General features: G+C 51.4%; 1 protein-coding gene across 1 annotated transcript in view; it reads right to left on the bottom strand.

The window, feature by feature from the left end:
• Nucleotides 1-24,044, bottom strand: part of MMEL1 (membrane metalloendopeptidase like 1) — a 34,770-nt gene extending 10,726 nt beyond the window's left edge. The window contains exons 1-10 of the mRNA XM_055583617.1: nucleotides 23,891-24,044; nucleotides 8,209-8,286; nucleotides 7,442-7,501; nucleotides 6,029-6,190; nucleotides 5,776-5,856; nucleotides 3,864-3,959; nucleotides 3,389-3,507; nucleotides 2,842-2,907; nucleotides 1,394-1,528; nucleotides 1,228-1,317 (exon numbers count right to left, since the gene is read on the bottom strand). Of these exons, the coding sequence (XP_055439592.1) occupies nucleotides 1,228-1,317; nucleotides 1,394-1,528; nucleotides 2,842-2,907; nucleotides 3,389-3,507; nucleotides 3,864-3,959; nucleotides 5,776-5,856; nucleotides 6,029-6,190; nucleotides 7,442-7,501; nucleotides 8,209-8,286; nucleotides 23,891-24,044 (1,041 nt within the window). The remainder of the gene's footprint in view (nucleotides 1-1,227; nucleotides 1,318-1,393; nucleotides 1,529-2,841; nucleotides 2,908-3,388; nucleotides 3,508-3,863; nucleotides 3,960-5,775; nucleotides 5,857-6,028; nucleotides 6,191-7,441; nucleotides 7,502-8,208; nucleotides 8,287-23,890) is intronic.
• Nucleotides 24,045-24,784: the final 740 nt, after the last annotated feature.

Genomic DNA, 24,784 nt, shown 5'->3' with positions numbered 1-24,784 from the left:
CTCTGCAGGCCACCTCTCTTTTTCCTGACCTGAGCTCCAGGCAGGGGCTGCCTTCTTCGTTCATGGATGGAGCTAGTGCCAGAGCAGGGCTGGCCCTGAAAGTGCCCGCTGGGGAGTGGTTTGTGGGTGAGGGGTGTCACAGCGGGCCATGGCTGAGTGCCGGGAAGGAAGAGTAGGATTGGGCGCCATGGGGCCTTCCAGAGCACCAGGTTCAGAGCCCTGGGTGGGGCCTCTCCTGAGTCCTGTCTTGTTCCCCAAGTCCTCCTCTCTTGGTCCCTGAGTCTCCGCATGTTCTGTGGCTCCAGACACTCAGGTTTTCTGGTCAGAGGAAGGAGCTTTCTGCCTCTGCCTTCCTCCTGTTGACTTGGTTCTGTCCCCGGCTGCATGCACCCTCCTCCCTCTGACTTGGGCCTCAGTTGCCACCTTTAGTTGGCAATGGCTAGAACGGCCTTCCTGTCCCTCCTCCCTGCTGAGGGAGGCCCCTCTGACTGCTCAGGGTGGCCAGAGCAGGCTGTGGGTGAGTTGCGGGTGGGGAAGGGCCCAAAGCTGATCTTCTCTCTTCCTAGGCTGGGCTGCCTCTCCCCAGCCCCTGGCGCTGAGCATGAAGCTTGGCCAGTGGGGAGGGTAGGATTGGAGGGTCTGGCCACAGTGGGGGTCCTGAGCTGGGCCTGGGGACAGAAAGCCCCAGGTGGGGGTCTGCCCAACTCAGCCAGGTGAGTCTACAACCCCTACCAGGCTGTTTGCTGCTCAGAAAACTGGGGACGTTGCAGCAGCCACCTCATGGGAGGGTAGCCCCACCATCCGCAGACAGCCAGCTGATGTCTGTTGTTCCTCTGTGAAGGTGTCCCTGTTGAGTGACCGGTCCCACGGCCCCTCTCGGGGGTGGGGGTGTATCTAGGGGTCCCATGGCCCCTCTTGGGGGGTGTCTTGAGGTTTAGACTGTCCTGGTGTGAAAGTATCCGTGTTGGGTGTATCTAGGGGTCCCACGGCCCCTCTCGAGGGGGTGTATGGCCCTTCCTGGAGGGCGTATGTGGGGGGGTCCCATCCCATGGCCCCTCTCAGGGGGGTGTATGGCCCTTCTTGGGGGTTGTATGTGGGGGGTCCCTCAGCCCCTCTCTGGGGGTGTATGGCCCTTCTTGGGGGGCGTATGTGGGGGGGTCCCTCGGCCCCTCTTGGCAGGTGTATCGAGGCTAAGAGGAGAGGCAGGTGGGCGGGGGCGGGGCTCACCTTCAGACCGAAGCTGTTCTGGAGCTGCTCCAGGTCCATCCTGTGGTACAGGGCAGTGACGTCGTGGCGCTCCTCCTGGGGGACCGTGGCCTGCGGCAGGGCGGGCGGTCACGGGGGCCGGCGTGGCACCCCCTCCCCACACCGCCCACCTGGGGCGCGGCCTCACGTTGGCCAGCTGCGTCTCCAGCTCCAGCACCTGGGCCATGTCTTCCTGAACCAGGCCGCTGTTCTCGGGGAGGTTCAAGTCCGCCCGCAGCATCATGGCCACCGACACCATGAACTGCAGGTAGGCTTCCCGTACCTGGGCCAAAGGATGCAGGACAAAGTCTGGTGGCCTCGGCCTCCATGGCCCCCACGGTGCTCTCTGTGGGGGTGTGGTGGGCATATGACAGAGAGCAGCCCTCAGGTGCTCACCCAGACAGGCGTTCCAGACGGCTTGTGCCTCCCAGAACAGGGCCCTCAGCGCTGGGGCTCACGCTCCCCACCAAGCCTGGGTGGGTGGCTGCGAGCTCTCTGTGGATGGTGCCTGTGTGACCTGCACCAGGCACTCAGGGCTGGGCTTCCCACTCCATCCCTCCTGTGTGTGACCAGGGCCTGAGACCTAATCCAGAGGACCGCACAACCACGTGTGAAGTGTGGGGCACACAGTAGGTGCTGGAAAAGGCCCAGGGCTCAGGGGGGCTGCCCCACCAGGCTGGCCTCATCTGGGCACTGGGAATCAGTCCTGAGGACGTGTGCCCATCTTGGACCCACCTTCTTTGTGGCCCATCATTTGTGGGCAGGAACCACAGAGGCCTCCTCCTCCCAGTTGCTTGGTGTCAGGCTGGGCTAGTGCCCAGAGGCTAGTGGTGGTGGGCTCTGCTCCCTGGCTGCCAGGTGTGAGCCCATCCACATGCTCCAGCCCCTGCTGCTCTGAGCTGGGATCCTTGGTCTGATCTCCCACTCCATGGCCCCTCCATAGGTCCTGCTTTTGGTCACCCTTGTCCTTTCTCTTGGCTGGTCCCATCCTTCACAGCCTAGCTCACAGCCTGCCTCTTGCGGGAGGTCCACCATATTGCTTCCAGGTCATGGATCATGTCACCTCCTGCCTTCCCAGCCCACTCCCAGTCTTTCCTCTCCAACTTCCCCCTCTTCCCCTCACTGGCCCTGTCCTCGCCACTATTTGGTTCCCCATTTCTCTCCTTCTGCATGCACAAGCAGGACAGCTCAGGGAGCAGACTTAGGGCCTAGTTGGTGGCTGTATTCAGATCTCTATAGGCCCTGAGCTGGCCACATGGACTCTAGTTCTGCCCTGGCAAGGGGGCGGGCAGGGTGTGCCCCTAGGGGCTGCAGGGCTGAGCTGATTGCCAAACCTGGCTCCAGGGGTCCAGGGGCACCCCTGCAACAGTGACAAAGGCAGGGGTCCACGTCTGCATGTCCAGCCCTCAGCACTGGGATTGAGCAATGCAGGTGCCCACAAAGGCTAGCTGTGGGACAAGGGTGGGGCACACACACAGGGAGCTGGGCCTCAGGGGGCCCTCAAGTGACATGCAGGGGGCACCCGGAGCAGAGCGGGCAGGTAGGAAAGTGCCCGGGGTACGGGGCTGATCCAGCATCAGGCAGTCCCTGACTCACCTTCTGGTTGTTGCCTTCCTTGAAGTAGTACTCTCGGGATGGCATGCCCAGGGTGGGTTGGTCTATCTGCAGACAGAGTGTGGGAACCTGGGCACGGAGCTAGGTCCCCAGCTTCGCCCCTCCCCCAGACTGTGCCTGGCAGGAACCTGAGCTCCATATGGAGTGCATGCAGGCACCAGCCCCAACTCCTGCCCTGGGCTGGACTCTGGGTGGGCTGAGGGGAGGCCCACCTGCAGGGCCTTGGGCACCCTCTCCCACCCCCCAAAGTGAGGGCACATTCCACACGGGTCCTCTGTGGCCTTCTAGCTGTGGCCAGTGGTAGCTCTCTGAGGTCAGACTTTCTGAGCTGGTGCCAAAGGCCTGGACAGAGTGTCCCGAAGACCAGCTCAGCACATGGGCTTACTCCTGGTCAGGACCTGGGTCCCAGAAACCCAGATGGTTGGCACCGGTCCCCTGTACTGCAGGTGTGGATGAGAGCGGGGCCCTGGAGCACACCAGGCCCACCCGGCCCTGTGGAGCCCCGCCTCCCCAGCCCCCTGGCTCGTACGTAGATGATGTGCCGGCTGGAGTTCTGGTCGTCGTTCCAGATGAAGAGGTCGATGAGCACCCGCCGGTTGAACTGTGCGTTCATCACGGCCAGCTGCTGTTCCAGCTCCCACTGAGGGCCTGAGGGTCAGCGCCTCATGCTGGAGACCCACCGGCCTTGGGGTCTAGCCCAGCCCCTTGTCTGATGGGGAATCCCAGAACTCGGGGGTGTAGGAGACCCTGGCTTGTGGCAGCAAGCACACCAGTGGGCCTTGGAGTGGGGCTTGGGGTCGCCCTTCCCCACATTGTCCACAGGGAACAACAGTGTGGGAAGCAGAGTCTGCCCTGAGAGCTGGAGCCCTGGGTCTCTCCTTAGGGCTCTGGAAGGGATGCCGCTGTGTAGAGCTGGAAGGGACTGGTCACCCAGAGCCCACTAGCAGCTGCTGCACACTCCCCAGCTCGGGCCTAGAAGCCCAGGGCCACCTGCCCTGCCTTACCTACGCTCTTGTTCCACTTGTCCATGGCCACTGGCCAGCCTCCCACCACCTCCAGGATATTCAGCAGGGGCTGTGAGTCTCGCTTCTCTATCTCACCTGAAAGGGGAGGGAGTGGTCACTCACCTGATGCCCGAGGGGTGTGTGTATGTGTGTGACACGTGCTGCACACCCAGGTATGCTGACACCCAGCACTATGTCTGACCCTCCCTACACAGACACTGCAGAGTGCGACATGTGCAGGCCCTGGAAAGAGCAGAGACGGGACACAGGTGGGGAGGGGCCCAGGGTTGATAAAAGCCCAGGTGCCGCCAGGACGAGGGTATTGGGGGCTGTGACCTGGAGCAGGCAGGACTCAAGAGGCCCAGGCAGCACTCTGGGCAGGGGTGGGGGACCAACTCGATGGTGGGGAAGTCCTCGAGCCCTCCAGTCCCAGCATCGGGTGGCTGAACTGCTGACAGGGCTTGACACACAGCCTCCCAGTGGGGTGGTTCAAGAAGCTTGGGAGAGCCTGGGTCAAGAATCAGTGTGGGTGGGAATAGAGAGGCCTGTTGAGTAGGCAGAGGCTCCGGGTGGGGAGGGACTGGCCAGCCACTTGATCTGGATGGGCTTGAGAGCAGGCAGGTGGGGGAGTGGTCCAGGGGGAGGGGGGCCAGGACCTGGGGGAGTGAGAAGTATGGTATCCCACGTGGCTGGTGAGGGCACTCTGGGCTTGCTTTCTTGGGTCCCAAGCTGAGAGCAGGTTCAAAACTGAGGGAGTCCTGGCAGTCTCGGGTCAGTTGTGACAAGAGGCACTGGCTTCCTGGGCTGGTTCCCATAGGTGATGGACTGGCCACCAGGCTGCAGGCCGTGGGTCACACCTGTGCTTTTATACTCAGTCTGGCATTGTCCTTTTGAAGATTTGGTCTCTCAGGTCAGAAACTCTATACATGTGGGAACCGAGGACACTGCCTTCACCTGGCAGGTGCCGGCCAGACCAGATCAGGTGACCTCTTGTTTCCATGGGAGGAGGGACTGCACCAGTCAGAGATTGCACAGAGGCACCCAGATGATGCTGGGGTCCCCACAAGTCCAGCTCTCAGGTACACCAGGAGCAAGCCCCTCCTTCCAGAGACCCTGGGGAAACAGCCAGCTTTGAGTCCTGGCACCGAGGAACCATCCCCAGATCAGCCAAAAGAATGGGCTAGGCTTGAAAGCTCCATGGCAGAGGGCAAAGGGAAGATGGCCGGAGGGACCCAAGTGTGTGAATCCTCTTAATAGGGACCAGAGCCCCAAGAAATCCCCCAACACGCCCCCAACATACACACAGGCATACACATATTCACACAAATCACACAGACACACAGACACATATACATATACATACACACACACACAAAGACACATACACATATACACACAGGCATACAAAGACATGCACACAAACATGTATGCCTATACACACAAAGACATACACATGGCATATGTATATAGACACACGCACATATACACAGACACACACAAAAACTTAATACACATATCCACATACATATGTATACACACATACACACAAATGCATAAATACAGACATACATACACCAATACACATTCAAACATATACACATACATTCCTACACACGCATATATACAGAATCACACACACAATAGACATACATTCACATCTATGCACACACATGCATCCCTCACTATCTCCCTCCAGCCTGAACATGTGTCGTCCACAAGGGTCAGGGGGTGAGCTGGTTCTGGGTAGCTGGCAGTCAGCCCATGCTCGCAGGAAGCCTGGACCCTATGGTCAGGCGGCGGGGCACACAGTCCCCCCAGGTGAGTTTGGAGTGGTGCCCTGTCCCTTGCTCTGCCAAGGGCTGTGGGGGTCCTAGAACAGGGTCCTGGCCGGGCAGCCCCATTGGCCACTCACTTTCGTTCATGCAGGAGCGGTAGAGCACCTTGGCCTTTTGCACGGCCGGCCGGTCTTTGGTGGTGGAGTTCTCCAGCACCGCTGCGGGCAGAGAAGCCGAACAGAGGCCTCAGGTGACTGCTGGTGGGGGGAAGGGTCAAAGTCCCAGCCCAGGGTGAGGCTTCATCCCAAGAGACTGCCTCTCCCCAGCCCACTGGGTGAGGAGGGCTCTGCTGGCCGTCTCCCCGTTCCCCGTGGTGGAGGCTGTGCTCACCTTTGAGGATGATCTCCAGCTCATCCCGGAGGATGTCGAAGACGCTGTAGCGCGAGTTGGTCTCAGGGATCACGTGGCGCCGCAGCCACCCCCCGCATGCGTACTGGTAGAAGTCGTTACACGGCTCCATGGACGGGTCCATGTTCTGGAGGATCCTGGCAGCTGTTCGTCCCCAGGGGTTGCAGAGGGAGACCCGGTGTGGACAGCCCGATGGGCAGTTAGATATTCAGTCACAGCCAAGGGCCCTCAGGAGCGTTAGTCACCCTGGGACCTCAGGGCGGTTGTAAGCAGGGGCTCCAGCTCTAGTGTGTTAGTTGCTCGGTCGTGTCTGACTCTTTGTGATTCCATGGACTGTAGCCCCAGGCTCCTCTTTCCATGGGATTCTCCAGACAAGAACACTGGAGTGGGTTGCCATTTCCTTCTCCAGGGGATCTTCCCAACCCAGGAATTGAACCCAGGTCTCCCGCACTGCAGGCGGATTCTTTACTGTCTGAGCCACCAGGGAAGCCCCCAGCTCTAGGGACTCCAGTTATCAGCCACACAACCTTGGACCCCTGTGACTGCTCTGATCCTCCCCTTCCACATCTGCAAATCTGCGATGCTGGGGGTCTGAGCCCACCTGGCTTGCAGCAAGTGCTCGACGCTGGCCCTGCCCCAGAGCCCTGTAACGGGTCACTGTGTCTGTGGGGGATGGTGGCTGTCATCTACCACGGGGCTTCATTTCCTGCTGGAGGGCTGTCTTTGCCCCCAGAACCCCAAGTGGCAGGGACAGTGGTGGGATGATTTCAGCTGGGCTGGCCAGGCTGGAACCCCACCCAGGACCCTCCCTCACCTTCTGCTTTATGTGGCCGGGACCTCGCAGGAGACAGCACTACAGGGGTCTCTCCACAGCCTCAATGTGGGCCGAAGAATTACATTGCTGAGTTTTTACACTAGTGTTTCTTTGTACCATTTTCACTGTGTTTTATTTGCACATAGCTGCACATGGCACCCAATTTTAAGATGAATTCCTGGGAGAAAACTCGAGAGTGTGTGTTTGTGTGATCTTCTTTCTGCAAATGCGAAAAAGAGCTTGTGGGGTCCTTGTGCTAGCTTTGCTGTGGTCACAAGGGCCTCAGCAGGCAGGGAGCGGCTTCCTGGGCGGCACAGGGGATGAGACACCTGCAGAGGAGTCCCTGCCTGTGTTCACAGCCGGGTCTGCGCACCAGCGCTGTGTGTGTGTGTGTGTGTGTGTGTATGTATATGTGTATATATGGGTGTATGTGTATATGTGTAGGTATGTGCATATGTGTATATGTGTGTGTGTATGTGTATATATGTGTGTGTGGCTCCTCCTGGCCTTGGGCAGTGCCTACACCACCATCACCGCCACCCCCCTACCTGGGACAACGCTCGGCAGGGAGGCGGGCTTACCTGCCATCACGCAGCCAGGGGTGGTGCAGGTCTTGACATTGTCCTTGGAGGGTTTGATCTCTGCAGGTAAGGAGCGATGAGTGTAAGTGCAGGACAAGGATGGTCAGGTGCCAGTAGGCCAGACAGGGGTGGGTGGGGCACCCGTGGGGTGGGGATGGCTGAAGTGGGCAGGGTCAAGCTTCAAAGTCATCCCGCCCCCATGTGGCCCAGACTGGGCCCTGAGGGCATCCTCCCTGGGTTGCCCAGGCCTGGGCCTTAAGTGAGGGTAAGCTCACTCTGGCTTGACCCCTGTAGTGACCCTGGAGCCCCTTTACATCCTCTGAGCCCCCTCTGAAGGCTGAAGCCAGCCGTGGTGCCCTCCACCCTGTGGGCCCAGCGATCTCTCACCCATGAGCTGTCACCTCCTCCAGGCAGTCTGCTTGTGCTGCCCTGTTGCTGTGCGCCCCTACTCTCTTCCCATTCTCAACCCCCGCCATCTGGCCATGTCTGTGGAGCAGCTCCCAGCAGGGCTGCAGTGTGACTCTTGCTGGTCCCCAGGCTTGGGGAAACATCCTGCATCTAGCAGGTGCTCACGACTGCATCCCTACCACTGCCTCCCCCCACCTCCCGGACACTGTGTCCTGGGCAGGACCACCCTCCTGCTGCACACTCCAGCTTGCAGTGGAACCCGGCCTGGCTATAGGCTCCACGGCCCTTGCTGGTGGCCTGGCCCATGGGGGTGCTGATTCCTAGCCCCCTCCCCATGTTGAGAGGGGAGGCAGGGCTACCTCGGGGTGCTCGTTTTACAGTGTTCTTCTCTTCCTTGGAGAAGCAAAGCCGGCTAGAAAAGAGTGGCAGCCGCTTCCCTGGGGAGAAACACAGCACTCAGCTCTGGGGTGGTAGGGCCTGTCTGGGACAGCACAGGCACTCTCCTGCGGCAATGGGGGCAGGGGGCGAAATCGTGCATGAGGTGGTGGCCTCTGCCCCCTCTAGTGGGGGCAGGTCACCAGTCAACCAAGACAGGGGCCCCAGCAGAACTCAAATCTGAGTGGAGGGGGCGGGGCTCCCCTGGCTTGCCTGTCTCTCTCCGGGCCCGCCTGCCTGGCCCCCCTCCTGCTGCCGGGCCCATAGGGGTCCTGAGGCAGGACCTCCTCCCCCAGTGAAGTGCCTTCTGACATCCTCCTTGACTGGGGGATCATGGGCCTCACCCAGGTCAGGGTAGGCAGCTTCTGGGGTCTGCTAAGGCAGGGACAATGCACTCCTTTAGGGTGAAAGGATGTCCTCTGGGGGCGGGGGTAACCTCCTGACCCATTCTCCATGCCCTCAGCTCCAGCCCCGCCACTTGTTCTGGCAGCTGAGAGTGCAAAGCTGCCCTCCATCATTTGTCTACTGCGTGGGAGGGGCCACTGCTTGGTCAGCATCGGCCTGAAGGGGTTGTGAGAAGGATGGGCCAGTGGCAGGAGGGGGTTGATCAGGTCCAGGGAGAGTGCCCACCAGCCCTGGCCACCTTCCCCACCAGGGAGACACATAGAGGGCCTTGTCCAGGTCAAGGCTGTGAGCACTACAACTGTGGGGGGTGCAGGAGGCCCTGGACATGCTGGTGTCCCCTGGGGGCTGTGATTTGGGATAGGGGTGTTGAGAGGAGTTTCCCTGCCATCTGTTTCTTCGTCCATGAGTCCAACTTGTGTTAATATTATCAACCAGCCCTGGTGCTGGACCCTGGAGAATCAGATCTAAGGCCCACACAGGCCCTGCCCTTAGGGGCCCCCAGTTCAGTGGAAACAGGAGAAAAGTGATACGTAGATTGAGGCAAACTGTAAAAGCAAATCTGAGCTTTGGAGATGAGGAGGACGGTCGCACAGATCAGAAACACAAACACAGTGCTGAGTGATTGCCACATCTGTCTGCCCCATGGGCATGTGCCAGTTACAAAAACCCACAGGGCTTCCAGACAATGGCCATGCCTTTGTGGAAGAGTGGACTAGCTATCTGAGCTCTGGCCAAAGAGACAGTGGTGAGTTGGGGGTGGCAGGGAGGACAGGGAGGAAGAGGCCTTTGCTTCTGATTAGGGCGCGGATTGTGGCTCCCACCTGAATAAGGACAGCAAGCTGGAGAAGCAACATGAGAATTTTAGAAAACAGCAGAGAGCTGAAGACAAAGAAACCCAAAAGAATTCCACAAAGAGCCAAGCCCTCCCAGGACCAGAGGGACCTGTGGTTGTTTCACCTGTGCCTGGGGCAGGAGGAGGGTCAGGGGGAGGGGCAGGAGGAGGAGCATGCCTCCTACAGAGTGGAAGGATTTGTAACAAGCCCTTTGCACCTGCTGGGTAAAGAATCTGTCTGCAAAGCAGGAAACACAAGAGATGCAGTTTTGATCTCTGGGTCAGGAAGATCTCCTGGAGAAGGAAATGGCAACCCACTCCAGTATTTTTGCCTGAAAAATCTCAAGGACAGAGGAGCCTGGCGGGCTACAGTCCATGGGGTCCCAGAGAGTTGGACACGACTGAGTGGCTAAGCATGCACGCCTGTATTGCACCTGCCCTTGGGCTGGTGGGAGGGATACTGGGTTCCAAGGAGCCCCCGTCATGCAAGACTCTGTTTCTTTCTCTGGGGCCTCCCCTGATGCACTGCAGTGATGCAGATGAAGGCAGGGCCAGGGCAGTAAAGCTGGGAGAAATCCTCCTCCATAAGGAAGCAGGCAAATGTGACCCATAACCAAGAAAATAAACAAAAGCCCAAAGTGGATTTGTTGGTGAACAGATATCAGTTATATGACAGATAAAAGTTATTTAACTTATTTAGCTTCTATGCAGAGTATATCATGCAAAATGCCAGGCTGGATGAATCACAAGCTGGAATAAAGACTGCTGGGAGAAATATCAACAATCTCAGATATGCAGATGATATCACTCTAATGGCAGAAAGTGAAGAGGAACTAAAGAGCCTCTTGATGAGGGTGAAAGAGGAGAGTGAAAAGCTGGCTTAAAACTCAACATTCAAAAAACAAAGATCATGGCATCCAGTCCCATCACTAGATGGTAAATAGATGGGGAAAAATTGGAAACAGTGACAGATTTTATTTTCTTGGGTTCCAAAATCACTGCAGATGGTGACTGCAGCCATGAAATTATAAGATGCTTGCTCCTTGGAAGAAAAGCTATGACAAACCTAGACAGTGTATTAAAAAGCAGAGACATTTTTTGCTGACAAAGGTTCATATAATCAAATCTATGGTTTTTCCAGTAGTCATGCATGGATGTGAGAGTTAGACTATAAAGAAAGCTGAGCACTGAAGAATTGATGCTTTTGAACTGTAGTGTTGGAGAAGACTCTTGGGAGTCCCTTGGACTGCAAGGAGATCAAACCAGTCAATCCTGAAGGAACTCCAACCTGAATATTCATTGGAAGGACTGATGCTGAAGCTGAAGCTCCAATTCTTTGGCCACCTGATGGGAAGAGCCGACTCACTGGAAAAGACCCTGCATTCTATACACTCTCTGGTATAAAGATCAATGCAACAAAATAGAGGATCCAGAAATGAACCCACACAAATATAGTCAACTGACATTTGACAGAGGCACAAAGGCAATTCAATGGAGAAAGTATAGCCATTCAATAAATGTTTCAAAATGAACAACTGGACATTCAAATACAAAAACAAACCAAAAAATTAGAGACAAGCCTTATGCCTTACACAAAAATTAACTCAAAATGAACCACAGAGATAAATATAATATACATAGTTATAACATTTCTTGAAGTAGACAGGAGAAAATCTACATGACCTTGGTTTGGTGATCACCTTTAAAATAGGACACAAACAGCATGATCCAGGAAAGAAAATACTTGACAAATGAGACTTAAAGAATTAAACTGAGACTTGAGAATTAAAGTGAAAAACTTCTGCTCTGTGAAAGTCTTGCTAAGAATGAAAATATGAGCTACAAACTGAGAGAAAATATTTGCAAACATGTATCTGATGAAACACTGGTATCCAAAAGTTACAAAGAATGCTTAAAACTCAAAAGTAAGAGAACATAAAAGATATGAAGACACCTAACCAAAGAAAATATACAGTTGAAAAGTAAACATATGGAAAGATGCTTAACATCATTTTCCATTAGGGAATGTACATTAAAACAACAGTGAGGTAGCATAACAGACAAAATTTGAATGGACAAAATAAGCAACTGATGATATCAACTGCTAGTGAGGCTAGAGAGCACTGGGAACTCCCACTCATTGCTGGTGGGGATGAAAAATGCTACAGTTTGAGCTGTTGTCTTACAAGACAGTTTGCCAGTTTCTTACAAAACCACAGTCTTAAAACATGACCAGCAACTCCACTCCTAGGTGGCCACACAACTGACTTCAAAACTTATGTCTATGCAAAAACCTAAATGTGAATATCTACAGCAGCTTTATCTATAACTTCAAAAAAACTAGAAGCAACCCTGATGTCCTTCAATAGGATAATGAATAAACTGCATTACATTTATTGAATGGAATTATCATTCAGCAATAAAAAGGAAAAAGCTATCAAGTCACAAAAAGATGTGAATGAATCTTAAGTTGTATGTTGCTAAGTGAAAGAAGCCAGATTGAAAAAGCTACATACATTGGTTCCAATTATATGATATTCCAGGAATACAAAGCTATAGCGAAAGTAAACAATGATTGCCAGGGATTTGGTGGAAGGTATGAAGTAGAGGTGGTGCTGGTGGATGCAGGAGAGGTGAAGCACAGGGAAATTTAGGGCAGTGAAACTATTCTTTGTAATACTGTAATTGTGGATATGACATATTAAACACTTGCAAAAACCCACAGAACTTTATATCAGAGAGCGTAAACACTGATGTATATAAATTTTAAAAAGACCATTTAGAAGGTCAAGAGACCCCAGGATGAAGTGCAGCATGAGAATTTAAGTATATCACAGTGCATACAGTAACCTCACTGAAAGCAGTGGGGGCACAACATGCTGAGCTCACTCACCTTGGAAATGAGTAGATTCCACCAGACTGAAGGCAAAAGAGCTGTGTGTAGCACTGTGCTCTAGTTGATAAAGTTCTCCCCCATGGGAATACACGTTAACAATTCTGAAACCATGATATGAGTATGTTGGAATTGAATAAGTAGGCAAGTAAATAACAGAAGGCCATGTGCATCAATGCTGCAAGAGGAGTTACAGATAAACAAGGAGAGGGGGCAGAATGATCCATGTGGTCATGGATTAGAGGTGGGTCATCAAAATAAATTCATGTTTAGCTTACATACACAGACAGATACATATACAAATGTTTATAGATAAAATGAAAGACATTAGTCTACAGATCCCCAAACTGCAATATATCTCAAGTAGGACAAATACAAAGACACTGCATGTAGCAGCATTAAAATCAAACTACTAAGAACTACAGACAGAGAGAGACATTTGTAAAAGCAGCCAGAGGAGAAAAAGACTTCAATTCATGGGAGCTACAGAAAGAGGGGGGCTTCCCTGGTGGCTCAGTGGTAAAGACTCTGCCTGCCAATGCAGGAGATGTGGGTTCAATCCCTGGGTAGGGTAGATTCCTGGGAGAAGGAAATGGCAACCTGATCCAGTATTCTTGTCTGGGAAATCCCATGAACAGAAGAGCTTCGTGGGCTACAGTCCATAGGGTCGCAAAGAGTTGGACACAACTTAGCAACTAAATGACAGCAACAGTAAGATTAATGGTTGGCTTCTCATCACAAGTAATGTTGGTCAGGAGATGATGGAATGAAGCCCTGAATGGATGTATGAAGAAAACACACTATCAACTTAGAATTCTATATTCAGCAAAAATTTGGTTAACAAGTGAAAATGAAATAAAGATATCTCAGGTAAAAATCGAGAGAATTTGTCTCCATCACAGATGCACTCACTACAACAAACATTGGGTTGGCCAAAAAGTTCATTTGGGCATTCTGTAGCATCTGACAACTGAACTTTTTGGCCTACCCAATACTAAAGAAAGGATTCCCACAGGAAGAACAGGTAAGCAGTGGAAGCACAGGTTTGTGGGAAGGAATGACCATGACCAGAAAGGAAAGCAGAGAGTAAATGGGGTGAATGAAGCATCATGGGGACCCAAACAGTGCATCTGTCTGACCTGCGGCCTGTCTAGTCAGGCAAAACCAGAACCTATGACAGCACTGTGGAGGTAAGTTCACTTCGTCTCCATGCTGTCCCCCTCTCATTTCCCCCACTGCACTCCCAGCACAGGCTGCTGTAACTTTCTGAGTGGGGGACACTCCTCGGGTAAGCTCATTTGATGCTGCACCTCAGGAGTTGCCCGAGGATGCAGTGGGATATTGACAAGCGTTTTTGAAATGGAATAAGGCGAGACCACTGTGTTTGTGCACATCACCTTTAACTTACACCACCTCATGTGTGTCATCGCCTCCGCTTTCCTGATGAGAAAACCAGCCAGCATGCGGAGTCATGCACCTATGGCCAGTCACTAGTGAGTAGGCAAGTTTGGCCTTCCAGACTCCATATTCTCACTCAAAATGTGTTCTTCTGATCAAGAGAAAAAGCAAATTAGCAAGGGTTTGACACAAAGGCTGAAGAGGAATGAAGTCTTCCTCTAAATATAAAACAGGATCAATGGACACAAGCAAACAGACCCTCAAAAGGGATATTTCCCCATTGATTCCAGAAAGAAGTAGCCTTCCTTATACCAAATTGACATGTGTCCATTCTTTGTTCTTTTTTATATATGCTTGAATAATTCTTTTCATACAGACCCTCTACATTAAAAAATAACTAACTTTTCCTTTGAATGATTGGTTCTCCTAAAGGTTGGCCTTGATGTGAATAATTTGTTACCTCTTTCTGTCTCTCTGCTCTTCCTGTTTCTCTGCTCTTCCTGTTTCTGTCTGTATATCTAACAAAAGAGGGCAAAGAAGAACTTTATTGGGTGGAAAACAACTGTCCTCCCTGGAGAATGTATAATCCCAGGCTGATTGTCATGCAGGTATGGAGCATGAGTCTACAGGATCCTGTGGTCAAGGAAACCTTAAGCTGAGAAATTAATTTTAGGCTGGTAGTGTCTCCAGGTGCATGATGGAGATAAACACACATATTCTCTGGAGGAAAACTTAGCTCAAGTAACAAAGGATTCTCATAGACAAAGCCAGTTTGAACATGCACTTAGGTTTATGAAAAGACCAGCTTCCATGAGTGAGAAACAGCTAAAGGCAGGACTAGAACCCCAAGGATTCATATTTTGGGATTATCTGATCAGAACGTGTGGAGGCTGGCATCACGGGCCCCAGACCTTGACATCTCTCTGCCGCTATGCCTTAGTAGTTGGTACTCCCGAGGAGGCAGGAAGTATGTCCTCCCTCTCTTCAGTGCGGGTTGGCCCCTGTAGCTTTGCTAATGATGTGTTCCTGCTGTGAGGCTAGGCCCTGAGTGTGCTCCTACTTGTCTCCACACATTTCTACATGGAGAAGGATGTGCTTGCTTGTCCTCATAGGAGGATGAAGTTCATTGTACAGACCTGCCCCAGCTGAGCCTGACCCACATTAGGTGAGCTGCCCCCAGCCCACTGATGAATGCGTGTCGTGATAAATAATTGTTGTTTTAAGCCCCTGTGTATAGGGGCAATTTGTCAGGCAGCAGTAGCTAGCTGATGTAGAAATAACTCAAGTATGTTTGAAATATTTTTTTAAAAAAGAAAAACATCAATTTGGAAAAGAATCACTTGGAAATTATAGAAATAAAAAATGTAATTGTTGAAATTAAATTTTAAAAAATCCAAAATGGATGGGTCAAGTGGAAGATACAACCAAACTGAAGACAGATTTAGTGAATTTGAATGTAGTTCTAAAGAATTTACCCACAATGTGGAGCAAAATCAAAGAGATGGAAATTTTTCCCTAAAAGATATATGGAAGGTAGAGTGAGAAAAATTGAGTGCATACATAATCAGAATTTAAGAAGGGGAGAAAAAGATTATGCGGGAGCATGTGTGTGCGCTTGTGCCAAGTCGTTTCAGTCACGTCTGACTCTGTAACCCCATGGACTGTGGCCCACCAGGCTCCTCCGTCCATGGAATTCTCCAGGCAAGAATACTGGAGTGGGTTGCCATGGCCCTCTCCAGGGGATCCTCCGGACTCGGGGATCGAACACACGTCTCTATGTCTCTTGCATTGGCAGGTGAGTTGTTTACCTCTAGTGCCACCTGGGAAGCCACAATATGAAAAAGATAGTAGCGACAAGTTTCCAAAATTAATAAATGTTATTAATGTTCAGATTCAAGAATCACAACAGACCCAAAACAGAATAAATAAAGAGAGTCCCATAGTTTAGGCGCCTCATGGTAAAAATGCAGGATACCAAGGAGAAAACAGTTCAGTGGGGAAAAGGTTCATCCGACAAGAAGGACAGCTCATAACAGCAGCAGTGGAAGTCAGAGACAGTGAGGTCAAATATTCAGGATGCTGAGTCTATAACTAAGTCCAGATGTTTTAACCAGTTAAACTATTACTGAAGGATGAGTACCAAATAAAGTCATATTCAAATAAACAAAACTAAGGTTTGCTATTGAAAAGAGTATTTCAAAGCTGTGCTTCCCAAACCTGCTTGATCACAGCAAAGGCCTAACATGCTGGTTATATATAGTACAGTTTCAGAGGTCTTACCTTAGAAGATTTCTTGGTTTTGCCCAGATGGAGGCCTGTAATGGACTAAATGCTTGTCTCCCCCTCCCCACTCCCTATTAATGAATTGAAGCCTTAACCCCCAATGTGACTGCATTTGGTGATGGCAGTCAGGAGGTGATGAAGGTTAAATGAGGCCATATGGTGGGGTCCTGATCCAGCAGGGCCAGTGTGTTATAAGAAGAGGAAGACACCCCAGAACTGACCCTCTCTGCCACATGAGGGCATAGTGAGAAGGTGTCTATCCACAAGCCAAGAAGAGTCCTCACCAGGAGCTGAATTGGCCTGTACCCCAACCTTGGACTCTTAGACTCCAGAACTTGGGGAAATAGATTTCTGTTGTTGAAGTCACCCCAACTATGGTATTTTGTTATGGTGGCCCAAGCAGTAACAGTTAGGACCAGACATGGAACAACTGAGTGGTTCAAAATTGAGAAAAGAGTATGACAAGGCAGTATATTGCCACCCTACTTATTTATCTTCAATGCACAGTACATCATACAAAATGCAGGGCTGGATGAATCACAAGCTGGAATCAAGATTGCTGGGAGAAATATCAACAACCTTACATATGCAGATGATACCACCCTAATGGTAGAACATTAAGAAGAACTAAAGAGCCTCTTGATGAAGGGGAAAGAGGAAGTGAAAAAGCCGACTTAAAACTCAGCATTAAAAAAACTAAGATCATGGCAACCCATCCCATTACTTCATGGCAAATAGAAGGGGAAAAGTGGAAACAGTGGTAGATTTTATTTTCTTGGGCTCCAAAATCACTGTGGACAATGACTATAGCCATGAAATTAAAAGATGCTTGCTCCTTAGAAGGAAAGCTATAAGAAAACTAGACAGTGTATTTAAAACAGACATTATTTGGCCAACAAAGTCTATCTAGTCAAAGCTATGGTTTTTCCAGTAGTCATGTATGGACATGAGAGTTGGACCATAAAGAAGGCTGAGTGTCAAAGAATTGATGCTTTTGAATTATGGTGTTGGAGAAGACTCTCGAGAGTCTGTTGGACTGCAAGGAGATAAAACCAGTCAATCTTAAAGGAAATCAGTCCCGAATATTCATTGGAAGGACTGATGCTGAAGCTAAAGCTCTAATACTCTGGCCACCTGATGTGAAGAGCCCACTCATTGGGAAAAAAAACCCTGATGCTGGGAAAGAGTGAAGGCAAGAGGAAACAGGGATGACGAGAAGGCAAGAGGAAACAGGGATGACGAGAAGGCAAGAGGACAAGATGGTTGGATGGCATCACTGACTCAATGGACATGGGTTTGAGCAAGCTCCGGAAGATGGTGAAGGACAGGGAAGCCTGGCGTGCTGCAGCCCATGGGGTCACAAAGAGTTGGACACAACTTAGTGACTGAACAACAACAAGCAGATTGAGATGGTGCCAGAGGTTCCTGGGCAGACAACTGCCCCGGGTTCCTCTGATTATCAAGCAAGTTCAGCAAATGCCATCCTAATCAGCGCTTCCCAAATTTAAGTACAGAGGATCCCCTGGGGATTAGGTGCAGGTCCTCATTGAGCAGGCCTAGGGTGGGCCCTGAGTTTCTGAATTTCTAACAACCCCCCAGGTGACCCACACTGTCTGTAGGCACACTGTGAACAGGAGACTCCAAAAGCATGTACTTCAGAAAGAAGGAAAACTACTTCATAAGGGCTGCCGGAGAAGTAGGAAGAGCAATGAGCAAAGAAACTGGTAAGGACATGGAAAATCTAAATTAAATAGACGGTATTAGAGAATGTTGCCTGTGTGCAGTAAATAAAAAATGAGGTGGAAACCAAGGACGTATCCACAACAATATGTGATCAGGGTGGAGGACAAGAAGAGTAAATGCTTGTGTTGTTTGGGAGAAACATGAAAATATTGACTAACTGAGTAAGTCAAATATGCACATAAGATTTAAGGTATATTAGTTTAGCTTTCTGCTTATGACATCAAATGCCACAATAGAACATCATTCCCTTTTTAACAACAGGAAAAATCCAGATAGTCTACAGAAATCAGTACTTTTCTGGAGACCTTCTAGGACCTGAGGTCAGAAGGGGACCCAGAAAACAGAGTGACAAGCCCCACCCAGCAGAGATGGGAGTTATTGCTTTGACAGACCCCAGGAGGAGTAAGAGACGGTCACCATACAAGTGACAAAGTAAGAAGAAATCAGCTAACGTTTTAATGAATTCTTATTTTTAAAGGTCTGAAATGTTCTTTTTAAAACTATTTATTTTTGGCTATGCTGGGTCTTTGTTGCTGCGCATGGGCTTTCTCTAGTTGTGGTAAGTGGGAGCTACTCTTGGTTGAGGTGCACAAGCTTCTCACTGCAGTGCTTCTCTTGTTGCAGAGCACTGGCTCTAGGCTTCAGTAGCTGTGCACGTGGGCTCGGTAGTTGCGTTTCCCAGGCTCTAGAGCACAGGCTCAATGGTTGTGGCACACGAGCTTAGTTGCTCTGTGGCATGCGGGATCTTCCTGGATCAGGGATTGAACCCGTATCTCCTGCATTGGCAGGTGGATTCTTTACCACTGATCCACCATGGAAGCCCCTTAATGAATTCTTGAAGGCCAAGTGTGAGTTAGCCAGTGTGGAACAGCTGGAGCTTCAACACACGGGGATTTTGCACTTATTCACCAGCTATTTCCATGGATCCTTACCAGGTGTTGATGAGAAAGATTGGGGCCGTTCTCAGAAGGCCAGAGGGAGTCCCACTCAGTGGCACAGGCATGCAGGAGATTATCTGCTTCTGCTGCGGGGCCTGCACTTGGTGTCTCATGCTTGCCTGCACTCTCCTCTTGTGGGAAGCAAGAACTTTATACCACTGCGGGGAAGGGCAGTACACCTTTTCACCCCCAGGGACCAGGTGAAAATCTACTGGTCTGGAGGAGAGCCTGATGTAAAAATCCTCTGCTCATGGAAGAGGCAAAGGAGAGCCCTGTGGGCCCAGGATCTTAGCTGAGGTCTGCTGCTACTAGGTACGGGGGAGGGGACTCAGGGATACGGCAAAGTTTGATGGACGTGGGGATCAGGGCAGGGATGCGGTGGTGGCTCCGCTCCAAGACTGAGCCTGGGCCGGGACCCCAGAGCCCCCCCACCCCCTGCCAGCGTAAGCCAAGCACTAAAGAGCAAGGGCAACCTCCCAGCTGTGCAGGGACAGAGGCATGGAGAGAACCCCTCTGTGTCACACACACTGGGGACTGCTGATTGCTGAGGCTGGAGCAGGAGCGAAGTGGACCCAGAGGTTCCTTCTCTGAGCACAGGTAATCATCACTCACAGCTGGAGAAAGGTGAAGTCTGCAGGGCACCGAGGGTGACAGGGTGAAAACAAAACCCCAAGTCAGCTGACTCCTGACTGGATGGGTTCAACCACTCACACTAAGGCTGGCAGAACAGGTGTGCTTACTGCTGGGTGCAAGTACTGTTTACTCCAGTCTCTGCTCTTTCTTTAGATGTGCAGCGCTCAGTAAAAATGTGTGACACACAGAGACACACACATACACACAGGAGGAAAAAGCAATCCACTGCCATGAGATAAATTAATCAATAAAACTAAACTCAGAGATAGCTCAGATACTGGCATCATCAGAAAAAGACTTCAGGATAATTATGATTAATATGTTAAAGGATCTAATGGAATAGGTGGATAATATGCATGAACAGATAAGAAATTTCAGCAAAGAGATGGAAGCTATAAGAAAGTGGAAAATGGGAAACATCAGAAATGAAAAGCATGTTATTAGAGATGAACTTAGAATTTCTTTAACTGGCTGACCAGTCCAGATACAGTTGAGGAAAGAGCCAGTGAACCTGGAGATTAATTAGGGTCAAACTCTTCAAACTGTATCACAGAGAGTAAAAGAATGAACGAAATCTGAACTGGGCATCCAAATACTGTGGGATAATATCACACCATCCTACAGACATTTATGCAGAGTCTGAGGAGGGTGGAAGAAGCAAGAGAAAAATAAGAGTCCTTAAACAAGATTGCTATTAATAAGAAAACCAAAAATAACAAGGAAAGGAAATATAATCCAGCTAGTCTTCATAGCTCAGCTATGAAAAATCCTCCCTCAGTAGAACTATTGTAGTGATGAATATGGATTTATCAAAGGCAATGAGGTAGCTATACTGGGAGCATAGAAGCCTGGGTGGCTTAAGGAGCCAAATCTGCCTCCTATTTGGGATGTCAATAATAATACTGATAGAGGATCAATGACAAATCTAACATTCTATTATAATCTGATCATAATAAAATCTGATCATAATATCATGATAGAAGTTTTTCTAAGTGTTTTTGATGTGTTTGAACCCTCAAGTAAGTCTCTAACTATGTTATGTTCCATTTTACAGATAAGGAAACTGAAGCACAAAGCTGTGATGAAAACTCTCCAAGGTCACCCTCCAAGGTCACGTAGCTGGGATCTGGGGAGGCTGGCAAGCCCACCAGCCTGTCAGCCTTTGGAGCCTGGGTATTAACCACAGCCTTATAGGGCCCCCCTGTGATCTAGCAATGACAGTAAAGAGAGAAGAGTCAGAGATGAAGTTTAGACATTCCAGTACAGGGGTTGGCAGTATTTTTCTGTAAAAGGCCAGATAAATATTTTAGCCTTTGTGAGTCACATACAGACTCTGTCTCACCTACCTAATTTAGCTCTTGTAGCATGAAAACATCCACAGGCAATATCCAAGTGAATGGACACAGCTGTGTTCCAATAAAACCTTATTTAGGAAAACAAGCAATGGGCCAGAGGTATCCAACCTCTGCACTAGCCAGTGAATATGACAGCTTCTGAGGAGCATAATTCCAGGATGGGCAGGAGTATAGGCCTGGGACTGTATTTGCTACTGTATATTTTATTTTAAAAAGTTGCTCTTATGAAAAAGGCTTATCTATAACTTTTGAAAAACATATTAAAATGAAAAAATCTGAGATAACCTTTACAAGGATTAGAAATATAAAACTTTCAAGCTAGTTGAGGTAAAACGGAGTGAAAAATAATAGCCCAATCCAAAACAAGGTGAGAAAAAAGAAAAAAGGCATCGAAGCACAAAAGAACACAACAGAAAAAAGCATACATTTTTGTGTGAATAGACAGAGACAAAATCCTCCAGGTAGAAGATAGAGACCAAAATCCACCTATACACGGTTCCAAAAGACACACATGTAAAGCTAAAGAGACAAAGTTTCAAAGAAAAAGAATGGAGGAAATAGAGAGCAAATGCTAACTCAGATCAGATGAGACAGAATTGAAAACAAAACACATTAAGGCAAAAGGCACATTAAGACATAAAGGGGCCCTACACCGTTATACAGCCTTCGCTTGCGGCTCAGCTGGTAAAGAATCTGCTTGTAATGTGGGAGACCTGGGTTCGATCCCTGGGTTAGGAAGATCTCCTGGAGAAGGAAAAGGCTTCCCACTCCAGTATTCTGGCCTAGAGAATTCCATGGGCTGTATAGTCCATGGGGTGGCAAAGAGTCTGACACGACTGAGTGACTTTCACTTTCACACCATTACACTGAGTGAAGATACACTGAATCTAAATTCGCATCCATATAATAATGTAGCTTTTTTTTTTTTTTTTTGGCCATGCCCTTGGTACTGAAAACATGGAGTCCTAACCACAGGACTGTCAGGAAATTTCCTTAATGTAGCCTGCCAATGCAGGAGACTGAAGAGACTTGCGTTCAATTCCTGGGTTGGGAAGATCCCCTGAAAAAGGGAATGGCAATCCACTCTGGTGTTCTTGCCTGGAGAATCCCAGGGACAGAGGAGCCTGGTGGGCTAAAGTCCATGGGGTTGCACAGAGTTGGACACGGCTGAAGTGACATAGCACACAGCACAGAGGGTCTTAAAACAGGCAATCTAATACTTGACATAACTACAAGGAAAATTGAAGGTTCTCTAGGGCTAAGTTTTAGTACACATATTTTTCAATAATTAAAAGATCAAGAAAATGGAAAGAAACAAATATATAGATTTGATTGACCTAATAGATGTACTAAGCCTCCTCTGTGTCTCCACTTTCACCTAATGGTGATTGGGTGTATTCCACATGCACACATGGATTATTTATAAAACTGACCTTGTATTGGCCCTAAAGCAAGTCTCAGCAAATACAAATGAATCAGTATTACAGAAACCATGGCTTCTGATGACAATTCAATTAAGTTAGATACCAATTACAAAAGGCAACTAAGAAAAAAATCTCCACGCATCTAGAAATTTAAAAGGGAGATTTCTAAGTAATCCATGAATCAATAAAAAAAAAAACAATCAGTGGATGAGAAAGTACTTAAGAATAAGCAATAACATAGCATATAAACCCTTCCACAGGCTCTATCAGGACCTGAGGCAGAGACTGGCTATGGGTCATTTGTGGGGGTAGGGGAGGACACAGGAGCCCTGGCAGAGACCCCACTTGTATTTAGGGAACCAGGAGGAGAAGGGAAGGCCATTGCAGTCAGGGTGGGCTCACACTTCTTAGTACTGCCTAGATGAGGACTGGGGTGGCGTGCGGGGTCAGCCCAGTCCCCAGGAAGCCCCTCAGCTGGGTTTCTGCAGCCTAGTAGCTGTGAACAGGCTCCCTGGGGTCTCTCTGAGAGCTCTGTGATTCAGTGCCCATCTACCCTGACAGAAGACCCAGGGTGGCCAGAGACTGAAGCAGCTGGCAGGGTCCAGCCGGGCACCTGGTCAGGCAGGAGCAGCCCTGGGGGGAGGGGGAATGCCCATTACATCTGGGGGTGGCTCCCACTTCTGTTTCAGAGAAACAGTGCTGCCCAGCAATGTCTGGATGGTTCCATAGCAGTACAGGTGGCTCCCGTCAGTGAAGGAACATTCTAGTACAAAGACTGCCTCTGCCCTATTGTTGAGGGTGCTGGGGTTGGGGTGGAGATGGTGTCTTTTCCTGCAGATCCTCCTGAGTTCTGAGCCCACTGCCCACCCACCCGCCTGCAGAAGGAACCTAGAGCACCTCCCAGCTGGTGTCCGCCCATTGCACATGCCCCTTGGGGCAGCAGCGCGCTCCAGTGAGGACAGTTCACACCCCAGGGCTTGGCCTGGGCTACCTGGTGCCCAGGTGCAGACACGTGAGCGCCTCCTCTTGTTTCCCGTACCTTGTGACCCCAGGAAGGGACAGTTTGGGCTCTGTGAGTGGGGGTGTTCCAGCAGGGCACTCTTGCTCCTCCACCTCCCTAGGACCCCAGCCTGCTCCCCACCACCCCACCAAGGTTTGAAAAGCAGAGCCTGAGATGCCATGAGGCCGGGGAACCAGGGCCGTCAGGGGCCGGGGAGGAGGATCCCAGCGAGGTCCCTGCGGGGGGCAGCCAGGGAGGCGGCAGGTGAGCGCGGCGGCCGGAGGATGCTGCGCGGCGAGTCCCAGTGCTGGAGCGCGGGCTCCTGCTGCTGGGCCGGCCGGGAACTGCAGCGCTCTGTGCGGCAGCCGAGGGGAGGGGGCGCGCAGATGGGGCTGGGGACAGGGTCTACAGCTTCTCGGGAGTCCGGCAGAGGCCCACCGAGTCAGAACCAGCCTGGTGCCAGCCCGCGCCTGGGCAGAGCCTTCCAGAAAGGTCCCCGGTCCCCACAGGTCAGTGCCCCTCATCTCCAGGCTATAGCACAGCCGGGCCGCCCCCGGTGCCCCGCGCAGACCCCGCCTGCCCTGCTCGCCAGGCGGCTCCTCCGAGTGGGCGGGCGCGCAGACCTTCCGGAGGTCGGGTGCGGACGAGCGCGGTGACAGGGTGCCGGTGGCCCGTCCGGGGGAAGGGGGCGCCCCCACTCACCTCTGCTGTCGGCGTAGAGGAGGCCCAGGGTGACCAGGGCGCCGGTCACCATGAGCAGCAGGAGCAGCAGCCCCGCCTCCAGGAAGCCTCGGTGCTTCTGCCCCGAGCGGCCGGCGATCTCCACCATCCCCAGTGGGCTCTCGGGCTTGCCCATCGCAAGTCTCTAGACGGGGAAAGCGCACAGCGGAGGAGCCCCAAGGCCAAGGCAGGGGCGGCGTCCACCCGGGGTGGGGCGTCAGGGCAGCGGGGGCTGGGTGTGGCGCTAGGGAGGCCCTGCCCGAGGCTGGAGGGTGCTCGGCCCTTTTCTCCATCCCAGGTCCTGCGCCTGAGGGCTCTCCTCCCTCTCCCAAGGAGTCTGAGTGCCGGACCCCGGGGGTGGGGCAGGCCCGGCTCTGGCCCGTTGGCAGTCCCTTTTTGAGGCTGGCCTCTCTACGTCTGCTTTCAGGCAGAGATTGGTCTGGGGTCGCTCAGCTCACAGCTTGGGGTGGGCATACAGGACCCAGGAGACCCAGCTCCCAAGTTGTCGAGGGGCTTCTGCAGCGGATCCTGCCTGGGGCTCTTGTCCCGATTTGGGGGGATGTCCTGGAGCTGTGGGCCCCCTGCATCAGGGACACCCTCTGGGAGGTGGCTTGGGCCACTGGGCTCCCTGCTCACTGTTCCTGCCTGGAGCCCAAAGGGTCTAGGGGGAGGTGAGAGTGACTGTGGTGACCAGGCAAGCCAAGACAGGACACGGCAGGGCAGCTTCAGCAGTTGTCCCCCCACCCTGTCACTACAGAGGGGACGCCTTCTCCAGCCGGCCAGGTGGTGACAGCCAGGCTCCGAGCAGCATGGAGGACACCCGGGGCTGCAGCTGTGGGCACGAGAGGGTGCACTGCCCGGGTCAGTGAGGACAGT

Source organism: Bubalus kerabau, chromosome 5 (assembly GCF_029407905.1).
Source record: "Bubalus kerabau isolate K-KA32 ecotype Philippines breed swamp buffalo chromosome 5, PCC_UOA_SB_1v2, whole genome shotgun sequence".
Classification (NCBI taxonomy): Eukaryota; Metazoa; Chordata; class Mammalia; order Artiodactyla; family Bovidae; genus Bubalus; species Bubalus kerabau.
The sequence above is the reverse complement of the archived record's forward strand: the minus strand, read 5'-3'. Positions and strand labels throughout refer to the sequence as shown.